A 23568-nucleotide genomic window follows, 5' to 3' on the forward strand; every position below is an offset into this window, starting at 1 on the left:
AATAAGTGGATCCCCACTTTAATATTATATACATCTAAGTGGAAGAGAATTGAGTCACTTAAAAACACGATATCTTCCGTCTTCTAAGTGGAGTGAAAGAAATATCTTCTTACACAATCATATAATGAATAATTAGACATTTACATATTAAGTAAAATGAAACTATAGTGTGGGGTTGAACATGGGTCTCTTTGGGTTGGGTAAGGCTTGTCCTTACCCGATCCTAAATGTTGGTAGGTAATTTTTTTTAACTAATTTGGCCCAAGACTTGAAGAAACTTGACCCCAAATATCGATTGTGATACCTTTGAACCCAAACCCGACCTTATATCCGATTAAATATAATACATATCTCTTTTGGATAAAGTTTTCTCAATATTTTACTTATTATTGTAATTTTACATATCAAATGATATATGTATGTATATTGTTAATCATGTATTTAATAAAAAAATAGAGAATCAATGATATTTTCTACTAAAGAGATGTCATTATTACCAACAATGTGTTGGTCTAGTGATGTAAGGTTCAACTAGATCCTGATGATGACCAAAAGGTCAAATGTTCGATTCCTGGTAGCGACAATTGTTGCGAGGGGCAACCCGAACACCGAAAGAGATTAGTTCATTACACAAAAAAGGTGAGGGAGTACTCCTGGTAGTACCAAAAAGAGATGTTATTACCCAATACACAATTAAATATAGATACATATAAACATGATAATTGAGTGACCATGAAACGGGTAGCGACGAATCATGCTTGTCCCGACTCGACCCTAAATTTTGTCTGACTCTAATTTTTGAATCCGAATCCAACCATAAACTTGATGGGACCCGACCCTATTTGATCGGGCCAAACCGGATGAGCCTATGGCCAGTTCCTACTTATTTACTTTCATATAAAAAAATCTCATTTATTATCTCCATGCAAAATCCTAAGTCCACACCAGTAATGATGTAAATGTGCATCCATAAATACTCAATCAACGAACCCAAAGCACTATACACTACTTAGGAAGATTCACCACTCCCTAGGAACCCATATCCCGCAATCCTAGGATCTCAACCTTAACACTTTCCTACAACATTTGAGACATGACACAAAATATAAGCACTACTGATAAGGTAGAGGACAATGGTTTTGACTCAATTGATGATAATGATGAACAAAACAAACTCAACCAAAATGGTAACAATAACATGAACAAGTTGAACCTGAAAGAAGAAGAAGAGGTTTCCGTGGAAAGGGTATTCCAGCACGAACTAGTTCCATCATGGAGAAATCAGTTAACTGTGAGAGCCTTTGTGGTGAGTTTTTTCCTGAGTGTGCTCTTCATTGTCATAGTGATGAAGCTGAACCTAACCACTGGGATTATACCTTCACTCAATGTATCTGCTGGACTTTTGGGGTTCTTCTTTGTCAAGACTTGGACCAAGTTCTTGGAAAAATCTAATATGTTGAAGCTACCCTTTACTAGGCAAGAGAACTCTGTCATTCAGACATGTGTTGTTGCATCCTCTGGCATAGCCTTTAGTGGTTAGTACCTCTTTCACTATCAATAATTCTTTTTCCTGCTATGGTGCTATATATTTTACCGTAGTTAGTTACCTATACATGTGGAAGGAAGCATAAACTTTTAATAATCTAGGAACATGTTTTTGTTGATGTCACAATTGGCTCAGCCAAATGGAAATTCTTATTCTGTGATTGATTTTGTAATGTCAGGAGGATTTGGAAGTTACCTCTTTGGAATGAGTGAAAGTATAGCCCAGTTATCCTCTGACTCCAATGATTTTAAGGACCTCAAAATAGGATGGATAATTGCTTTTCTCTTTGTTGTTAGCTTTCGTGGTCTCTTCTCAGTTGTACTTCTAAGTAAGGTATGCCACATTCTTCAAATATTTACTGCACTATCCCTCAATGTTTAAAATATTTTGTTACCTTAATGAGTTCAACTCCTCCCCGGTACCGGAGAAACCTAAAATATGATGATGAAATTTTCTTAAAGAATTTTTATTTATTTTTTAATAAAAATAACATGTAATTATAGCTATTAAAATAAATTTTTTGCCATATATCATAATTTTATCCAATACTGTACTTAAGTAGTGAAATGGTTAATTATCACCACTAGATCTTTCTTGGAAAAAATGCATGGTAATATGGGAGCGCCAGCGCAACTATCAAGGTTTGAACTCAGGCGCTTATACTTAACATTCCATAGTTCTGTCAACTGGAAATGGATCCTCTCCGGGAGAGTCGATAGGATGACATGTGACCAAAAAAAAAATTTAACGACTATGATTACATGTTATATTCTATTAAAAATAAATAAAAATTCTTTAAAAAATTTCCAACCTCATATTCTAGTATTGGAGAGGAGTTGAACTCCTGTCAATTGCCCTAACTCTTTGGTACTCTAGCTCTTTAGTAGTTAATAATAAATAAATTGATAAGAATTTATCTAAAATACGTATACATTATATTTAATCGGGTCTAAGGTCATATCGGTTTAAAGGCTGACCCGATCGATATTTAAGGTCAGATTAGCTTTGGGTCTAGGACTGAGTCCGAATTCAAAAAATGACCCGATCAACATTTAGGATCGGGTAAGGACAAGCCTTAACCCATCCCAATTCTCATCCTCACCCCTACCTTCCATAGTCTTGACAAAAGTTTGCTTCTACTGTTTGTTGCAGACTACGGTTATTGACTTCAAATTGACATATCCAACTGGTACTGCAACTGCTCATCTCATCAATAGCTTCCACACTCCACAAGGAGCCAAACTAGCAAAGTAGGCACTGTAGCAGACTCTTACTAAAAGTGACTAAATGAGAAACAATGTACTTAAAACTAACTTAATGTTTCTTTACTACTCTTCCAGGAAGCAAGTGAAAGTGTTGGGAAAATTCTTCAGTTTGAGTTTCTTATGGGGTTTCTTTCGATGGTTCTATACAGCTACTGATTCTTGTGGATTTCAAGCCTTCCCTTCATTGGGGCTGAAAGCATATGAAAACAGGTAAGTTTTCACATCTCCTTTGTTTAAGTAAAGTTTATTTATATCATAGAGATTCGACAAAAGTTTTAAGTTTGTTGTTGACTGCCTAACGTAACCTTTACCTTTTATTCGAGTTTAGGACTGACTATAAATAGCATAAGCATACATAGGCAGGTTTAAGTAAAGTTTATTTATCTCAAGATGAAAATGTATTTAAATCTGTAACAGTTGCTAATCCTACCTTTACTTACTGAAATCCATCTTTTATCTGGGATTAGGACCGACTATGTATAACATCAAGCATGTAGACATCTTTAAGTAAAGTTTATTTATCTTAGGATGAAAATGTACTTAAATCTGTAACAATGGCTAATCCAATCTTTACTTATTTGCAGGTTTTATTTTGATTTCTCTGCAATCTATATTGGAGTAGGAATGATATGCCCATATATCATAAATATATCATTGCTTGTTGGAGGAATTCTTTCTTGGGGACTAATGTGGCCTCTCATAGAAAACAAAGAGGGTCATTGGTATAAGAAAGACCTTGGTCATAGCAACCTTCATGACATTCAAGGTTATAGGGTAAGTTTTATGTTGTAAAAAACATCATCTAGTGCAACTATATTATACATTCTTTATAAGGTCTAAATATTAATTGGATTTACCTCACCTTGAATTCAGGTATTTATAGCCATAGCCATGATCCTGGGAGATGGTTTATATAACTTCTGCAAGTTGCTAACTCATACCTTCTTCGCATTGTATAATCAATCCCGGACCAAACGAAGGGAGAGTGTTCTTCCTGTTGCAGATCAAGACTATACCTCACCTCCTCCTCAGCTATCTTATGATGACCAGCGTCGCACGCAACTCTTCCTTAAAGATCAGATTCCTAAATGGGTTGCAATTGGAGGTTATGTTGCTATTGCCGCCATCTCTACAGTCACATTACCACACATCTTTGAAGAACTAAAATGGTATTACATACTTGTTATCTACCTAATTTCACCCACCTTAGCATTTTGCAATGCTTACGGTTGTGGGCTAACGGATTGGTCCCTAGCATCAACCTATGGAAAGCTAACCATCTTTACAATTGGAGCATGGGCTGGTGCATCACATGGTGGTGTTCTTGCAAGCTTAGCAGCCTGTGGAGTGATGATGAACATTGTTTCCACGGCCTCTGACCTCATGCAGGATTTCAAGACTGGCTACCTTACATTGGCTTCGCCTCGCGCGATGTTTGTTAGCCAAGTAATCGGCACGGCAATGGGTTGTGTGATTTCTCCATGCGTCTTTTGGATTTTCTACAAAGCATTTCCTGACCTTGGCACCACAGCAAGTGAATTTCCTGCACCATATGCAATTGTGTACCGTAACATGGCCATACTCGGGGTAGAAGGCTTCTCAAATCTACCTAAAAACTGCCTCTTACTTTGTTACATATTATTCTGCGCTGCCATTGCGATAAACTTGATCAAAGATCTCCTTGGAAAGAGAGGGAGGTTCATACCACTTCCAATGGCTATGGCAATACCTTTCTATTTAGGGCCTTACTTTGCCATTGACATGTGTGTTGGAAGTTTGATATTGTTTGTGTGGGAAAAGATAAACAAGGCTAAAGCTGATGCATTTGGACCAGTTGTAGCTTCTGGTTTGATATGTGGTGATGGAATATGGACACTTCCTGCTTCAGTACTTGCTCTTGCTGGTGTTAAGCCACCAATTTGCATGAAGTTCTTGTCTAGGGCCACAAATGTTAGGGTGGATGCTTTCTTAGGGAATTAAGGTCCTTCATTTTAGTTTTGTTCTTGTGAAAGTCTTAAAGCTTGTTAAAGCCTTGTACTTTCATGCTTCTGTTCTGTAGTCATATAGCTGAACCAAGCATGATAAAGAAAAAGTGTTATGCATGTTATATCATAAAAAAGTATATGTTTTCATGGTTTCATTGGTTTGTGTCATCTGTGTTAGAGGATATTTAGATTCACATAGAATTATACAAATTTAGGATTAGTTAGTTTCATTTTGTCTGAACTTGTCTATAGTTTATGATTGTATTATTAGTTATTATTTGGATCATTATTATCTTTCGTTTGTAACAACTTTTGTCTATATAATAAATAATCTCAACTAACTCATTTGAGTTTAACTGATCTTTACCATCATAATCTTCTACAATCTCCTACAGAACATTTTGAATATGCTTACTCTGATCTTGCCATAAGTTTCAATGTATTGTGTAAACCTTAGTAGTATCTTAACACCTCTTTCATATGTTCAGATATGAAGTCACTCCTCACAAGATTTATGACAAGTCATTATTCAATGAAAGTTCTATAGCATGAAATGAAGTGGCAAAGAAAGTTCTATTTCATGTTTTTAATGTTTGATACTAATCATAGTACTAACTAACCCAGTTTTTTTGTTTAAGTGGGTAGTGTTTAACCATGAAAACATAAAAACCTACTGAAAATCACTAAATGTCTAAAGCTACCCACATAGAAAAGGCATAGAATTCCAAAAATGAGAATAACTTACCTCACGTTCCTTGCTTTTTGCCATGATGTTTTCAAGGAGACCATATATATTGTCCCACTTTTTATATCACTTTATGTATTATTACCTCTGATTGTTAGACAAAAAATTATTTAAGTTGAAATTTTAATTACTAAATATTTTTCTGACCAATGATATCTCTTAATACATGGAGTAACACAAAAGAGTCACAAAAGAGTGATACAATAGATAGTACCCGTTTTCAAGTAAATATTCACGATAAGTTTGACAGTTTTATTTCTGCTACTTATTAAGATGCAAAAGTTTTTAATAGCTATTGCAAAATGAATTTAACTAAAATTTAGTCATTTACACAAAAGAAGTAGCATCTATTACAAATTGATAGTCATGTGAAAAGAGAACTGCTACACATCAACAAAAATTCTTAGTTCCTCTAGGTAATGTCAGTTACTTGACTCGAATGACACATCATAATGATTTATTATAAATTATATTAATAGATAAAGCATTAATTTTTAAATCTTTTCTAATTGTTCTGCCTATGGTTTTTCTCCTCTACTTCTAAAAATTAGATCAAACTCCATTTGCTCTACTCTTCTAATGTTCTTCTCCCCACAGGACAAGTGATTCGAACCTGAGATTTATTCATGCATGGAACACCTGTTGGCCACTAGGACAACAGTTTTATGACACAAATGCAATCACAAAATGCATACACAAAATGCCATAGTCTCCATTAATTAGATGGGGATGGTAAAGCTTTTGATGTATTTTCAATATTTATATAAGATGAAATGCAACTACTTTAAAACATGAATTGAAAATTATTATCAAAGTATCCTGCTTAAAGATGTGTAATTAAAAGTAATAAAAAGGGAAAAGGGGGGAAAATTAATACTTTTTTAAAAGTGAAAATAAAAGAATTTCTTTATTATTACTCATTTGATGATTATAACTGTATTTAATATATATGTATTTATACTGCTTAATAAATGGAAAATACAAAAATAACCACCTACCCATAGTGTAATTTATAATTCTCTATTTTCTCCTCATTATCTTCTTATTTTACCTTTATTATCTCTTATTTTAAAAGTGTATTTAAAAAGTTGAACATTACATCAATCAAATAAATTCAACTGCAAATTACATATTATAAATGATAAGAAAATGGGTTGACAAATACAGCAGTGACTATTAACATGATAAATAAAAGAGATTGTTAGATAATTGGTTTATTTTGTTTGCTCTCTTTTACCTAATATCATAAAATTGGAGTACGATATCAAAATGGGAAATATTTTGTATAAGGTTTAATTGGTTGATTTTACTTAAATCATTATATGTGATGATGTACAACAATGAAGTAGTATTTCTCAGTTTTTTATTTTAAGTGAACCTCCTCAAATTTGTAATTATGTTGTTTCAGAAAAATAATCCCCGTTTGAACAATAGAAAAAAATGTATGTATCCATACCGCATTAATTTTATACATTAGCTAGTATATTATTTATTATTTATATTTAATCATTATTGATTATGTAAAGAAATAATACAAATGAACAACAAGTGGTATAATAAATTTTTATACTCATAGTGTATGGATATTACACTCTTTGAATAAATCTCAATTTTTTTTCTCTATACCATCTCTCTATTTTAGTTACTAAAAAAAATATTATTTTAGATTTTACTAAATTATTAATAACCAAGATTAATTACAAATTCACCTCACCTCTTGCCATGTCAACAACAAAGTCTCACTATAAGTGAGCAAATTATACAAATGGAATAAGATATTATGTTATATTATAAATTATGTCAAGATAAATTATTTAAATTTATCAATAATTTTTTATTTGTCACTTTGCCTCTAGAAATTGTAATCTCTATTTGATTTTATATTCTTATTTGAGCTTCTAAGAGTCTCTTTTATGAACATCAATTGTCACTCTATCATCTTTTTATATATGTAATAAGAATGTTCTAATTTTCTTACTGATTAATTCATTATCAATGTTATCTTATCTTGTCTAATTTATAACTTCTTTAATACAACATTCTTAGTTCTCATAAGTTAAATTTATTTTCTTAACATCGTGTCAGGGCAGACACACACCCAAAAAACATTAGTTTAAAATGTAACTTTTATGAGCTACATTTATTTCCGTATAAGAGACACACCTGAAAGACATAAGCTTGAATCTTTTATTGTAAACATCTGTAACATTTTGGAAGTAAATATGAGTGAATGAAGTCTTGTTTGTTCATTTATGGAAAGTGTATTGAACAAACCTTAACCATGTTACTACTTTTCATGCTTTCTTAACTTCACTACATAAAATCACTCTCTCTAATTCCTTTTTCTCTCTCTGAATTAATCACTTTTTCAATCTCACTCTCTCTAATTCCTTTTTCTATCTCTGAATTAATCACTTTTTCAATCTCACTCTCTTTACGCCTCTATGCTTTTCTTCCAAAAACTCCTAATAAAACAAAAAAATGGCACTTCCAAATGCTGATCCATTCATCACTTCACCTTCTTTTTATTGCGTTGCTCGCTTCAGTTACTGTCTTCCATTTTCAGGACCACATGGCGATTCAGGTGCTGGGAATTCTGGGTTTTGTGTTGGGTCCCACGCTGTGAAAAGTGATGTTTTGATAGAAAGAACAAGGTTTAAGCCAATGAATACTCACAGTGTGGAAAATAATAATAATGATTATAATAATCTCATCAAACCCACTTTTGAAATCCCAGTTTCTTGCTACCAGGTGATACATACAACTTTCTGTTTTTATTTCTGTGTATTTGTTTGTTTCATTGTTTTTGCTGAAATGTAGGAACCCTTTTATTCTAATCTTTGCAAATTATGGAATGTAGTTGACATGATATTGTGTTCCCAATGTTTTAAATTATGGTCACGATTGCGGTTACTGTGTCAGTAGTTGTTATGTGAATTGTAATCATTACGGTGTGAATTGTTTTGTGTTTAAAAAATTATTTTTAAATTCGATGCAGCCCAAATATGATTCGATGCGACTGTATCATTGTGATTCAGTATTATATACAATTGACAATTGTGGTATGATATGGTTGTGTCGATCACCGCAACCGCAATATTATGGCTAGGTAACGTGGTCCTCAATTCCATAATTTCTTGGTACACGATACACATGGGTAAGGGTACGTGGCAACTTGGGTGATAGTTCATCACTTTTTTATATTTATTTGTATGTGAGCATCTTTATGACGGTAGGTATCACATCCTATAAACCAGAGAATTATGTAATTATGTTTTATTCTCTTTGGTTCCAGTATTTTACTGTAAATCCCCACTTTTTAATTTGATGTTTAGTTTTATTTATGTTACACAGTTTATATAAAATAGGGATGAGATCACATGTCTATATTTATATCTCACTTGGTGTCTCAAGTTAATAAGAAAACTATAAAAACAAAAATTAATATTTTAATATTATTTTGTGAAGTTTGATTGATTCAGGACATGAAAATTATGAGCAGGTAATCCTTGTCCATGAAATAGAACCCATATGTTCTTTTCCATTTGTTCTAACATGTCTACAGAACAGTAGTTTACTACTGTAGTCTAAATTAAACTTCCTGTTCCTTAAGTTTAAGGACTCATTTGTTTAGTTTTGAACTATTGGGGATGTTTTGAAAATGACCTATAGTTGAAGGGGTTTCTTCCATTCTAGTTTCCCCCCTTGTTGACACTGGTGGAATGGAGAAGGAAGAGCAAAGGATTTTTAGTTTTGGTTGATGTGTTTGCTGGGATTTGGTTACTCTGGAATGTGAATGATGATGATCTGTAAATTATGGGAAATTTACTTCACCAGACTTCAACATGTGTGAATGATGGAAGAAGAAAGTAGTTACTTGGTTATTGGTTGCTGTAATTTTTATATGATAAGAATGGTTGTCTCAATGGTTTTTCTTTTTTTGGGGGAAAAAAGCATGCCCCAGTGTGATTGTTGAAACAGGACCTTTAAAAAAGATTATACTGTTGAGCAATGAAGAGAGAAAGATATAGCAATTTGTCCTTCACATCTTGGTTTGATGATTTATCTTTTCTTCATTTTCTAATCCTATTTTAATCTTAGACTTGAATGTGGTTGGAATTGGATATCTCTGTTTCACATAGTTCTGAAGAACTTTAACATTTCTGCTCTCTGCATTTTCATTTTCCATGTAGTGAAAGAGTAGGTGGTTGGGATTGTTCAGCAGTAGCTACGACGAGTGTATAATTTCAAGTTTAAAATTAGAGTGAAGAAATATTGTGATGTCTTCTTTGTTTTTCTTTGTCCATGCTAATTTTCGTTGTATTTACTTTAGTATTTGTGCTATACCACTGACTGCATACCAAATTTCAGCTTATTGGTGTTCCTGACCAAGCAGAGAAAGATGAAATTGTTAAGGCAGTGATGGGTCTGAAAAATGCAGAAATTGAAGAAGGTTACACCATGGATGTTGTTGCATCTCGTCAGGTATATAGATATGACCATCAATTATGCTTTTTTATTACATATCTTTTGCTAAATTTGATTTTAGAGATTTAGATAAAGTAATTTGAGTCATTGCGTTTGTTCTTATCCAATGTTGTTTTGTAGGATCTTCTGATGGATGTTAGGGATAAGCTTCTTTTTGAGCCAGAATATGCTGGTGACCCGAGGGAAAAGATTCCTCCGAAATCTTCTCTTCATATTCCTTGGTCTTGGGTGCCTGTTGCTCTTTGCCTTCTTCAAGAGGTACACTTGGCACGTGCTTACTTCTCTTAAATAATTTTCTTATGATTCACTTGAACAAGTTTTTTCTATCATTTCTGGAAATATTTTGACTGCTTCTTTTATTTTCCTTCTGTTCAGGTTGGAGAATCAAAGCTTGTGCTGGACATTGGTTGGGCAAGCCTTCAGCATCAAGATGCTAAGCCATATGTAGATGATTTGCTTCTTGCTATGGCACTAGCCGAGGTAAGACATGTGAACAGAGAGATCAGAAAATTACTCTCTCAATATAGCAGTCGAGTTATGTACCCTTATCATAGGTGCTTTCTTGAAGTGTGCAATTGCGAAGATTGGCTTTGAGAAGAAGAAAGTATCTCAAGGTTTTGAAGCTCTTGCTCGTGCCCAGTGTATCCTAAGAAGTAAACCATCTCTTGCAAAAATGACACTGCTATCTCAAGTAAGATTTTTTTTAAAGCATATTCAGTCAAGTTAAGATCCTTACGATGTAGCTGCTGTGCTCTATAAAACATATAATTATTAGAGAAATATTGGGTTATAAACACCACCCTCCTTTGAACAGAAAAGAAATCATTAAGTCCACATATATAAAATTGCAAATTGTTGCACTGCTAATTCTTCTTTAAAGTATCGTGTCATATTTAGTGAGTTCTAGGTTCAGTATGCTTGCTTACTGAAAATGTTAATTTGCACTTCAAGATCGAGTTATTGTTGCTTACAATAATTCAAAACGCTTTAATAACAGATAATTCAGGTCAGCTATGTGCGTAACTAACCTGGGATTTATCAGGGAGTACAATACTTATTTAGTATCTTGGCATACTCATTCATTTTTGCAATTTTGTTACTACATCAATTATATGTTCACATCATTCTTCATCATTTATCATCCCTTGACGATGCTTTTCGTGTTTTACTAGATTGAAGAATCTCTTGAAGAGCTTGCACCTTGGAACTACTTAGCACGTCAAACATCCCTGAAAATGTTGATAAAAGACGAGGAGCAATTGCGGCTTTGCGTGAATTGCTCAGACAGGGTCTTGACGTTGAAGCTTCTTGCCAAGTTCAGGACTGGCCTTCTTTTCTAAGCCAAGCATTTGACAATTTGCTGGCTAATGAGATAGTTGATCTTCTTCCTTGGGATAACTTAGCTGTGATGCGAAAGAATAAGAAGACAATTGAGTCACAGAATCTAAGAGTAGTGATTGATGCAAACTGTTTCTATAGAGTTTTTGCAGCTCATATGGCACTTGGGTTTTCCAGCAAGCAAAAAGAATTGGTAATGCCCCTCTCTGAAGCTTAATTACCATACGTATTTTTAATACTCTTCTTATCATCTGCATTTCATCCCGATGCTAATTGCTTGTATTTACTTCATGCAGATTAACAAAGCAAAAAACATATGTGAATGTTTGATAGCTTCAGAGGGCATTGATCTGAAATTTGAGGAAGCTTTTTGCTTATTCCTTCTCGGACAGGTACATATATAACTTTTTTCATGTTAGTTCTTATAATTTGTGCTACCTTTGTGAAGTATTTAGACTTTTCGATTATTGGCTTCCAGCAGCATTATGCCAATAACTTTTTCCTCCCTTTCCAATCCTCACTGGAGTATCTGCTTTGTAATTTTCAATAATGTCTTAAATTCTACGGCACAGAGACTGAGGCCGTTGAAAGGCTTAAGCAGCTTGAGCTGAACTTAAACCCAAAACATAATTCAGTCTTGGGGAAGGCAATAATAGATGCTTCTGCTGCAAACCCATCATTGGTAATTCTATTATCATGTTCGCTCTGGTTCTTATTTTTCTCGTCATTCGAAAAGTGTATTTGAAATGCTTTAGGTGGCTTTCTTTGTAGAGTGTGAAGTTCTTGAATGCTTTAATGTGTACAAAACCCCACCCCCATTTTAGTGTTAGAGGACCCTAGTGATAAAATGCTCTTCTCATCATGTTCATTGTGAATTGAGCTATTAAGATTTACTTGGGTTTAAAAAATTATTGTTTTTGGAACAATTCATTCTTATAGAGTCTAATAAAGGAAACAATAAATTCAGTAAACTTCCATTCATTTATGTTTAAGGTTCGCTTGGCATGCAGAATTGGCCATGGAATTGGAATTTAGCATTGGCATTGGAATTCTGGTGTTTGGTAATCCACTTGGAACTGGAAGCACAATTCCATAAACCAATTCCATGGAATTACATTATAATTTTTATTATTCAATTATAGATGTCACACATAAAAAATAGAATTGAATTGAACTTGAAATTCCAATTCTACGTTCTAATTCTCTGTGCAATCCAAAAATAGAATCACAATTCCAAATCCGTTGAAATTGGAATTGAAATTGCAATTCCAAACTACAATTCCGATTCTAGACGCCAAACGGAGCTTAGGGTTTGTTTGTGAGTTGGTTTTTGGAGGATAGGGGAGGGAAGGGGAAGACTTGGGAGCCATGAAATACACTTATAAGATGGCTCTCAAGCCTTCCCTTTCCCTTCCTTTCCCTCTAACAATTAACTTGCAAACATACCGTTATTGTTTTCTTTCATAAAGAAGGACATTTTATTTTTATGTTTTACATGAGAAGACAGCTGAGCTATAATGCTTCAAGAACTATAAGTCTGATCTTCACCTTCAAATTTTATGATAGAATATTGAATTTGCGATTTCTGATCTCAGACAACTTGCTGAACTTGACCAGGAAATGTGGCTGAAGGATTCTGTGCTTGCTTTATTTCCAGATACTAAAGATTGTTCTCCAGCTTTGGTGAGATCAATTATAATAGGCAACACCTAATTTGTCAGTTTGAGTTCGGAAAAATAATGTTTATGGATATACATCTTTGCAGGCCAATTTCTTCAATGCTCGAAAGAAATTTTCTGGAAGCAAGGAAACTAAAGGAGCTGCACAGACATTGCCTTCTATATGTCATAGACCTCTATCCTCATCTAGTTCCTTATACTCAAGAGAGATTGAGGAACCTCGCTATTACATGAGCTCTTCTCCGAATATAGGGTTTGCTGTTAAGCAGCTGGCTCCTACTGATTTGCAGAGTTCACTTCTATCTGGCTGAAATGAAAAAGCTAACAATCTGTGTGAGTCACCTATTCAAGTGAAAAGGAGCCTTGGCACTCAGCGCAATGGGATCTGGGGTAGCCACTTCACTCATGCACACATATTTGGAAAAATAACATACATTAGCATGCTGGGTTGTATCGTGTTTGCTACAATGAAGTTAATGGAAATCAACTTTAGCAGGACTCTTAATGCTTCTCATGGGGCTTTGACCAAAGCCTACGATTACATTGCCTGGAATGCAGATTCTTCTGGTGACTACTCTGTTGGCAGACTGAAGAAGATCCTATTCTCATGGGGGGAAACATTGCTGACAGACTGAAGAAGATCCTATTAGCGGCCAAGATATCATTTTTGCACAAGTCAGGTGCTGGAAAGCATAATGATTTACACGCTTCTCTTACGTCATCGTCGTCCCCTATTAATGCTTACAGGAAGTTTATGCCTGTGGAAGAAGCTGAAACACTTGTTAAGCAATGGAAAACAATCAAAGCTGAAGCTCTCGGGCCTAGTCATGAAGTTAATTGCCTAGCTGAAGTGCTTAATGAATCCATGCTTGCCCAGGTAGTGCATTATGTGGCTTTTGTTTTAATATTCTTTCATGCTGTCTTGTACAACCAAATATTATTTCACTTTGGTACTGTTCAATCATTAAACTTTCCATTCTATGAACTACTCAAGTGTTGAATGAGTTAGGTATCATCTATCTATATATTTCCTTGTTTGTTTATGGTGTATCATGTATGACTAACCTAACAAGTTGGATCTTCAAAATACTAAAAAATATCTTCGTTGAGAATTAGTTTGAAGACATGAAATGAAAATGAGTACAAGTTCATTGTTAGGAGTCCCACATTGGATAGCATAGCAAACTCAATATAGTACTTAAATCATGAGGCTCTCCCACCTAATAGACTAGTTTTTTGGGTTTGACTCTCCTCATATGCTTAAGTCTATAACAATTGGTGTCTTTGGTTGGGAGTTATGTGATGAAAAGGGCTACCTATAGGCTCAATTAAGGTATATTACTGAATGTTGCTGCCAAAAAAGAACGGGCTACCACAATGTCAATGTCAATAGAGTTAAGGTCACCATGAATGTTAGGCCTTAAAGGGACAACAATGTTAGGAGTCCCACATGACCACATTGGGTAGCATATCAAACTAATGCGGTACTTAAGCCATGAGACTTTCACACTTAATAGACTAGTATTTTGGGTTGGGTTCTCCTAATATGTTTAAGCTCTAACATTCATGCATCACATGAAAAAAATACTAATTAGTGCTATCTTTGACAGTGGCAAGCTTTGGCTGATGCTGCAAAAGAAAAATCTTGTCACTGGAGATTTCTTTTGCTAAACTTATCTGTCATTCAAGCTGAAATTCTATTAAATGGGAATGGAGGAGACATAGCAGAAATAGAAGCTCTCCTAAGGAAGCAGCTGAACTTGTTGACGATTCTCGGAAAAAGAACCCAAACTACTATAGGTAAGATATAGTATACAAGCACAACTAGATCATGATCTATTAGCAACACACTGGGTAAACATTTCTATTACCCTTCTTGATTATCTTCTGCTCCTCTATTTCTTCCCTTCCAGTATATTTTGCACTGTTTCCTAGTTTCTGTTCTTTTATTGTATTTATTAACTTCCTTTTTGTAAATATTTGTATTGATTGACTACAGCAATTACAGAGTAAAGTATATTTTGAAGAGGCGAGAAGATGGTTCATGGAAGTTCTGTGAAGGTGATATAAGAATACCATCATATTATAGGCCTATTCTGCTACCGTGATGTTGCAGCTAACGTCGTCTCTTCACTAAATTTTATTTTCTGGAGCATCAGATTCTTAAATGATCTAGAAATAGTTTCTTCGCTTGCATAGGTAAGACTATATACACCAGATCGTCCTTTTTCAGATTCTTAAATGATTTCCATTTAGGAAAATGATAATGACATTTTATACTTTTATACCATGTCAGGGAGCTAATTCGTTTGTCCTCCAGCCTCCTCCTTTTTCTTGCTGATTAAGTGATTTTATCTGTGAAGGACTCATTGTTTGACATATTCATTGGCATTTAGAAGAAAAATTGGATACAATTTTCAGGTGATAGAAGTAATGTGAAAAGCAAAGCAAAAATTTTGGACTCTAGAACCTCTATTTTTCTTCTATGTCCATTGTTATGCTACCATTGGATTGAATCAAATTGTGGCTAAAGCCTAACATTGCTTCTTTATTGCTGTAATTTTGTTTCCTTTAAACAAAAAAGGAAAGTAACTTCACCCAACTTTGGTGGAATTATTAAAAGGGTTAGAATTTCGCCCTTTATATCTGGATTGTTAAGATTGGTAAATATTTTAGCCTCTCATAGTTTCATCATGTTGAGAGAAAAAGAAACAGAGCAAAATTAATGGATTTTTAGAAGTAATAATGAGTGTTCTACAACAGTTATGTTTTTTCTTTCTTATACAATTACTTGGCATTTGCTCAAAAACGTTTATATTTTGCTGTGATGTACACACCACACAAAAGTTACCCTTAAAGCAAAATAATTTAGAAATTCACCCAAATTAATTTTGTTCTACTAAAATAAATATCTCATCTATTTGATAGGTGATATTAATTTCTAGTGCATGTTCATAAACATGTAAACACATCGAATATTCCAAGCACATGCAGACAATGTCAACAATAAAGCCTACATACACAAAACACAATACTTATAAACCCAAAAAAAACATATTTACATCACGGTCCAATGTTACAATGAAACAAATTAAATAGGTAGTGTCCCACCTTAACCTAAGTTGCTTGGGGTACATGGACCATAAAACACAAAACTAAAGTAGGATTAGTAGTTATCTCTTCTTTTGCCAACAGGGAATGAGATTCAACATCTTCAACAAAGAAAAAATTCAAAGCATAATAAAAAATGGGTAAGATGTAAGGTTAGGGTGTTAGGGTTCATAATCGATTGAAGAAGAGGGGAATTGGGCTAGGATTTAGAAATGGGTAATGAGTATGGTTTAAGGTTGAAAATGGGTAATGTAAAACAACCAACCATGTTTTGAACCATAGTTTTGGCCCACATTTAAAGATTGTTTTCTTAATTTTCTTTTTATACTCAAAACAACATTGTTTCACACATCATAATTGAGAAAAACAAAATATATACACCCTCTCTTGGTAGATAGCAGATCAATTGAAGCATGATCCAATAAGACATTATTTTATTTTATTTTTTATGACTACAACATTTTTAATAGGATAAGTTTTGACTTGATAATAAAATTATTGTATCTAAACTTTTCTTTCCTTAACTTTTCTTCTCTAAACCAAACATAATATAAAAGGTTTCAAGTTCAAATGAAAATAATTTTTCTAATTATAGATAAAATTAAATATATTTACCCTCCCAAGCCGACATTGTGCATCAAAGTATCATTTATCATTAGAGAATTATTAAGCTAATTTGATAATATAAAATATTGTGCTACAAGAAGTTAGTAGAATTGTCCCCCAAAAAATAAGATCTTACTAAATCATGTGAGTAATAGGTTATGTTTTTTTTGGTATAATCATTGTTATTCATTTACCTTTTGGATAAGAAACTAATTATTTTTTGTTGTGTAACTGTTTTTCCCAACAAATAATATTGCTCACGTAAATCAAACATTTAATTTTGTGGTTATTCTAAATATCTAATGGTGTCTTACACTATTAAACCAATGTTATGTTTGGTTATATGAAATAAGATCTCAAGCCTAAAAAAATGATTATTTTTCTAGATGCAAGTTATAATTTAATTCCTTGTAATCAAAGAACCTAATTCTGTCTGAATCTTTTGGGCTTATTACTCCAAAATAATGTTTGGACTTTGGAATATGCAAAATCTTCACCCATGCCCCAAATCAATTACATTCAAACACTATTGTTGACTTTTGACTCTTCTTCCTCTTCTCTCACTTCGCCATTTTCATGTCAATTCTCTAACCTCACCATTCCATTCCAAACAACCTTCACCTTCATCATCAACAATGGTTCTAGATCTACTCACCAAATCCCTAAAACTCAAAACCAAACAACAAGAGCTTCTCATCCGCGTCACAATCCTCACGCTCGTCTACATCCTCGCGTTCATCACGCGCCTCTTCAGCGTCCTCCGCTATGAATCCATGATCCACGAGTTCGATCCTTACTTCAATTACCGAACTACACTATACCTCACTCGTAATGGATTCTACGATTTCTGGAACTGGTTCGATTCTGATAGCTGGTATCCACTCGGTAGAATCATCGGTGGGACACTGTACCCTGGTCTTATGGTAACCGCCGCGCTCATTTATCGGATCCTACATTTTCTACGATTCGTTGTTCATATTCGTGAGGTTTGTGTCCTTACGGCGCCGTTTTTCGCATCCAATACTACGATTGTTGCGTACTTGTTCGGGAAGGAACTTTGGGACTCTGGTGCTGGTCTTGTTGCTGCGGCATTGATCGCGATTTGCCCTGGCTACATTTCTAGGTATGTGGTTAAGATCGAGTTTCTTTGCATTTGGTCATTGCATCATTAATTATGACAGTTGATAACTGACAAGTGTTATTTTGCTAATAAATTTGGCTGATTATCTATGAGTTTAATAGTAGAGAAAAAAATGCATGTATGAGTTTTATAGATACGGGTTAACATATTAGTGTTTGAATGTGAACAATAGATGATGCAGTGATAGTGTAAAAAACTCTTATGCTATCAGTATATACTTTTTTTATCATCTATTAAGGGCCTTCATTAGGTTTAAAATAAGTGTTTTTTGGATAGAAATCACTAATATTTAGGGAGATTTTAAAAGACCTTACAGGGAACTTATATTTAGGGAGATTTTAAAAGACCTTACAGGGAACTTATTTTGGGCTGAAGAGGATTGAGAAATAAGAACAACTTATAAAAATAAACTAAAATAGCCTATGGCATTTCCTTTTAAATTATTTGAAAAAACTTTTCAGAGAAGATTATGAAATAAGTTTTGTTTGATTAAGCAAGTTGTTTACCCAAACACACCCCTATTTGGTGGGGTTTATTTAAAATGTTTATATGAAGAAAAGAATTGATACAGCTTTAAGGATACTCTGAATTTTCCAGCTTCTCACAAAAATGTCCTTGTCAAAGATTATTTTGCTAAATCATTTTTTAAAGAATACTTAAAAAACTGGGCCTCCCCTTACTTAGTAGTGGGATTGGCCTAGTATACCTAACTTCAGTACTCTAGGTTCATGCAATAGTTTCTTCATTTAGATATCTTTCCAAAAAAATAGTGATTATTACCCCAAAATAATTGATTCTGAACATGCTGTAGGTCTGTTGCTGGATCCTATGATAATGAAGCTGTTGCTATTTTCGCACTGTTGTTGACCTTTTACTTGTTCGTCAAGGCGGTGAACACAGGATCACTGGCATGGTCGTTGGCATCAGCATTTGGGTATTTCTACATGGTTTCAGCATGGGGTGGTTATGTTTTTATCATTAACTTGGTTCCTCTTTATGTGCTGGTGATGTTGGTCACAGGGAGGTACTCCATGAGGCTCTATGTTGCTTACAATTGTATGTATGTGCTGGGAATGTTGCTTGCCATGCAAATAAGGTTTGTGGGATTCCAGCATGTGCAGTCTGGGGAGCATATGGCTGCTATGGGCGTGTTTTTCTTGCTTCAGGTTACATTTTTGTTTTCTTGTTCTGCTTATGAATTGCCTTATTTAAAATTAAAAAATGGTAGAGAATTTTCTAACAAGTCTTTTACTACGTTATTAATTACTATTAAGTTATATATTGTAAACCTAGCTTATTTTGTGTTAAAATAATCAGAATCTTGCTGGGAGAGTTTTATAAAAGAACTTTGTCCCTTGTAAATTGTGTAATTTAATCTGAAGTCACTAAAAGTTTACTAGTTTTTCCGTCAATGTGTTGTTGCCCTTTCCATTAATATTAATTTTATCCATGCTTAGTTGTGTTGTGAATTGGATTGTGTTATTGCAAAATATTGTTGTGATGTGTTGTTCATTGTAGATACTTGGGGCATCTGTGCACTTGCTTGATGAGTTTTGTATGCATGTCTTCTTTGTGGCTGTAACTTTGATTGTTTTTTCCAGGTTTTTTTCTTCTTGGATTGGGTAAAGCATTTGCTCAGTGATACAAAGTTGTTTCAAGCATTTTTGAGGATCACGGTAACTGGTGCAGTTAGTGTTGGAGCCATTGCTTTGGGAGTAGGCACAGCAACTGGTTTTATATCTCCATGGACAGGAAGGTTTTATTCCTTGCTTGATCCAACTTATGCAAAGGATCACATTCCAATTATTGCATCTGTCTCTGAGCATCAGCCGACAGCTTGGTCATCATTCATGTTTGATTTCCATATCTTGATGTTCCTTTTCCCTGCTGGGCTATATTTTTGCTTCAAGCGCTTATCAGATGCCACAATCTTTATAGTTTTGTATGGTCTTACAAGCATGTATTTTGCTGGTGTTATGGTCCGATTAATTCTTGTTGCTACCCCTGCTGTATGCCTCATTAGTGCTATTGCGGTTTCTGCCACTGTGAAGAATTTGACTCGGGTGGTGAGGGCCAAAACCCAAGCTGTTCAAAGTGGTTCTAATAAAGGAACTAGTACTGCAAAAGCTTCTTCTAAGGTTAGATTTTTTAAGGGAACTAGTTGAGCGCAAGGTTTCCTCTCTCTCTCTCTCTCCTCCCTAAAAAACAATCATATACTTGTCCAGTGAATAGGGTGGTTATCGTTGAATAACGTACACCTCCGTTTCATTTTCAAGAGGATGTATTGCTTTGTTTCAGTCATTATAGGAAAAATGAATCGGTTGTTGCCTGGTATTTCTGACTGGTATAATCACCCAAATCAGTAATGGTGATAGTGTGTATGGTAATTGCCATGCCTTTCCATGACAGATTCAATGCAATAAATTTTAACTTAATTGGATCAGCTTTTGTCTGCTAAAATCTTAAATATTGTTTTACAATGGTGCTTTTGTCACTTATTTTGTGCGATAAACAGTTTTCATTTGAATTAGTGTGATGTGACAATATTAATAGTGTATGATTACTTACATGCAGGGTTTAGTTGATAACTCCCAGCCTTTTCAGAAAAATGGTGCTATTGTGTTACTTCTTGGGGCTTTCTTTCTGCTCAGTAGATATGCTTTTCACTGTACCTGGGTCACGTCAGAGGCTTACTCATCTCCATCAATTGTCTTGGCTGCAAGGGGTGCCCATGGCAACAGGGTCATCTTTGATGATTATCGTGAGGCATATTTTTGGCTCCGCCAGAATACTCCATCTGATGCCAAGGTGATGTCATGGTGGGATTATGGTTATCAAATCACTGCCATGGGAAACAGAACAGTTATTGTTGACAATAACACCTGGAACAATACACACATAGCAACTGTTGGGCGTGCAATGTCATCCTATGAGGATGAGGCTTATGAGATAATGAGATCGCTTGATGTTGACTATGTATTAGTTGTGTTCGGTGGTGTTACTGGTTATTCTTCTGATGATATTAATAAGTAAGGCCGTCTGAAGAAATAATGTATTTTGATTTACATCCATTTATTTTCTTAATGCTAGTTAGAGAACTCTTGCATTCATAGCTTTTCACAACAACTGTAGATGTGGCTTCATTTGTGTTGTTAAGCATATAAAAGTTTTACGTGTTTGAACCTGAACTTAGACCTACCTGTGGGGCACTCGTATGCATTGGTCATTTTCATCTTCAGAAGTTGTATTATATTTTAGTCTGTCCTCAACCCCTGTCATGTTTCTTACCCTCTCCTTTCGAACCTGTTGTGAATGTAAGCCTTTGTATCATCTAGGAAATAAATTTTTAGGCATATTTGTGGCTATTTCTACGAAATGAAGACTATAGGAAAACTTGGGTCGAACATACTGCTGTCTCATGGTTTCATAGGTAGTTTGCTTGCATCATCAGGCATGCAAAATGTCTTTAGGTTTCTATTGATTGACTGGTTGGGATGAGACCAGGTAGCACATCGTTAGATTTATCTTCTCTTCATTTATATGATTATATCCTATGGTAAAAAAATCATTTAAAAGATGTAAGTATTCACTTGTTGATCATGTCCTGGATGTTGACATTTCTCTTCTCTGCTTTTTTAGTTTGTTATCATGTTTATATAAGTACTTCTTTATCTTCCTTGCTACAAAGCTTCAGACATTTTTTGTTTTGATATTCATAACTTCTGTGTAGATTTTTGTGGATGGTGAGAATTGGTGGTGGAGTCTTTCCTGTTATAAAGGAACCTGATTACCTTGTTAATGGAGAATATCGCGTGGATAAGGGTGCAGCTCCTAAGATGTTGAACTGTCTTATGTAAGTATCTTGGCACTAGTTGGGCTTGGCATTTTGAATTATCGTTAGTCCTAGCAAGTCTATATGATATGCATACAAGTATGTTCTGGGTTTGGAATAAAATGTGCTAAATATGATGGGATGTATTTATGGAATAACAATGTAGTGAAGTTAGACCAATGCCCTTAGGGGGTGTTTTTGAAGTTTACTATCTTGGAATTCTTACACACTCCATGGAGCTAGTTCTATGACAGGGATATTTGAGTTTACCTAGTGCTTCTGCAGTGTGCATAAAGTGCTATGTTTTTTTCTTAATAAAATGGAAATGTAGATTTTTGGAACTTAATGATAACACTACTCACTGATATTTCGATCATATGTAAAGGTACATGATGAATTGATACATGTTGAGTTATTTAAATTTTTCTTTGTCTATGATTATTAGGTATAAGCTGTCTTATTATCGGTTTGGGGAGCTGACAACAGAGTATGGCAAACCACCTGGGTAAGTTCTATAACCCTCATTGTTGGTATAAATGGTATTATACTAACAATGGCACATCACAAATTTAGGTTTGACTAACAGGCGTCACATATTATTATTATGTAATAATAACGTGCATCTTAGCATAAGACTAAATTCAGCAATTGGTATTAGTATATATCCTGACAGGTATGCATGTAGTGTGTCTAGAATCTACATATGAACCTTCATCTTTGATTTAAGAGGGAGGTGCAATTATGCATTGATGTTATTTATAAGGAGTGTTTGAAGAAATATGCAAAATATTGTGCTTGTCAGAAATATCCAAAATATTTTATCAATTTTTCCGTCTTAGATAAGTTTCTCATTATTCTTATTGTATAATATTATTCATCCTTTTAGGATATCCCGATAATACTGATTTTAGTAACCATTGTTTAGCCCTTAAAACTTCTGCAATTCAAAATTTCATCACCATATCAATTCCAGCGTTGTTGTTCTGACCTACCCTTTTGTAGTCATGGAAAATGAAATTTACATTTTTACTGCAAGTGGCTATCCACAACTTTTGTATGAAGACACTAATCAACCTGAATGAAGTTTTCAATTTGGCAGGCTGTGATTATTTTTGGATAGTGTGCGTACACTTTTTGATAGAGCTCATTGTTATATCAATGAGCATGATTTACGATATAACATTATGACGTCATTCGATTTATGTAGCTGACCCCACCTAGTGGGACAAAAGCTTGGTTGTTGTTGTTGTAGTGTGCATATACTATCTACTTATAATCATGTGTATCTTGGAATAACAGGTATGATCGTGCTAGAGGAGTGGAAATTGGAAATAAGGACATAAAGCTTGAGTACTTAGAAGAAGCATTCACTACCCAGAATTGGATAGTTCGTATTTATAAGGTGAAACCACCTAAGAACAGGTGGTAAATTTATTAACTTTTAATCTCCACCATCTTGCCCAAAACTCAAAAATTATAAGACTGCGGGAAATTATAGCATTGTAGTGAACTTGAGAGGTGAAATATGTTAGCTATATTATAGATTGTTGACAATTTTGAAGTATTTATATGTAGAGTACAGTTTAATTAATGTTTTGAACCCACTTCTGAAGAATTTTTCGTTAATTTGAAGTGCATAATTTAACCTCTTGGCTTGGTTGGTAAGAACTTAAGAAGGGCTAATATCTCCCTTAAATGATTAGTATTAATGACTATGCTTTGAATGCAAGAATTAAGGGATATTGTCATTTTTTTAATAGTAATTTTTTAGAGGTTAATATTTTTTACCCTTTACTCGAGATATTTCTTGTGAATCCCATTCTGAATTAGTG

The 23568-nt window shown here is 34.3% G+C and overlaps 2 protein-coding genes and 1 pseudogene across 2 annotated transcripts; all 3 read left to right on the forward strand.

Annotated features, from left to right (window-relative positions):
• On the forward strand, positions 1079-4827 carry LOC109347705 (probable metal-nicotianamine transporter YSL7). The gene is made up of 6 exons (XM_019587716.1): positions 1079-1535; positions 1725-1879; positions 2699-2796; positions 2887-3021; positions 3396-3585; positions 3685-4827. Exons 1-6 carry the CDS (start codon positions 1094-1096, stop codon positions 4789-4791), a joined length of 2127 nt encoding a protein of 708 aa, XP_019443261.1. The 5' UTR covers positions 1079-1093; the 3' UTR covers positions 4792-4827.
• On the forward strand, positions 3395-23493 carry LOC109347702 (dolichyl-diphosphooligosaccharide--protein glycosyltransferase subunit STT3B). Its single transcript, XM_019587715.1, has 9 exons — positions 3395-3402; positions 9722-9731; positions 17392-17886; positions 18716-19070; positions 19506-20042; positions 20479-20933; positions 21635-21757; positions 22182-22241; positions 23036-23493. Exons 3-9 carry the CDS (start codon positions 17399-17401, stop codon positions 23163-23165), a joined length of 2148 nt encoding a protein of 715 aa, XP_019443260.1. The 5' UTR covers positions 3395-3402; positions 9722-9731; positions 17392-17398; the 3' UTR covers positions 23166-23493.
• On the forward strand, positions 7931-15757 carry LOC109347703 (annotated as a pseudogene).

Source organism: Lupinus angustifolius, chromosome LG05, assembly GCF_001865875.1.
Source record: "Lupinus angustifolius cultivar Tanjil chromosome LG05, LupAngTanjil_v1.0, whole genome shotgun sequence".
Classification (NCBI taxonomy): Eukaryota; Viridiplantae; Streptophyta; class Magnoliopsida; order Fabales; family Fabaceae; genus Lupinus; species Lupinus angustifolius.

Excerpts from the sequence above, each read along its gene's own strand:
- LOC109347705 (XM_019587716.1), top strand. The coding sequence starts at position 1,094 with ATGACACAAAATATAAGCACTACTGATAAGGTAGAGGACAATGGTTTT. Across the intron at positions 1,880-2,698 it reads CAGTTGTACTTCTAAGTAAG|ACTACGGTTATTGACTTCAA; the intron begins GTATGCCACATT and ends TGTTTGTTGCAG. Across the intron at positions 3,586-3,684 it reads ATGACATTCAAGGTTATAGG|GTATTTATAGCCATAGCCAT; the intron begins GTAAGTTTTATG and ends CCTTGAATTCAG.
- LOC109347702 (XM_019587715.1), top strand. The coding sequence starts at position 17,399 with ATGGTTCTAGATCTACTCACCAAATCCCTAAAACTCAAAACCAAACAA. Across the intron at positions 21,758-22,181 it reads AAGATGTTGAACTGTCTTAT|GTATAAGCTGTCTTATTATC; the intron begins GTAAGTATCTTG and ends TATGATTATTAG. Across the intron at positions 22,242-23,035 it reads GAGTATGGCAAACCACCTGG|GTATGATCGTGCTAGAGGAG; the intron begins GTAAGTTCTATA and ends TTGGAATAACAG.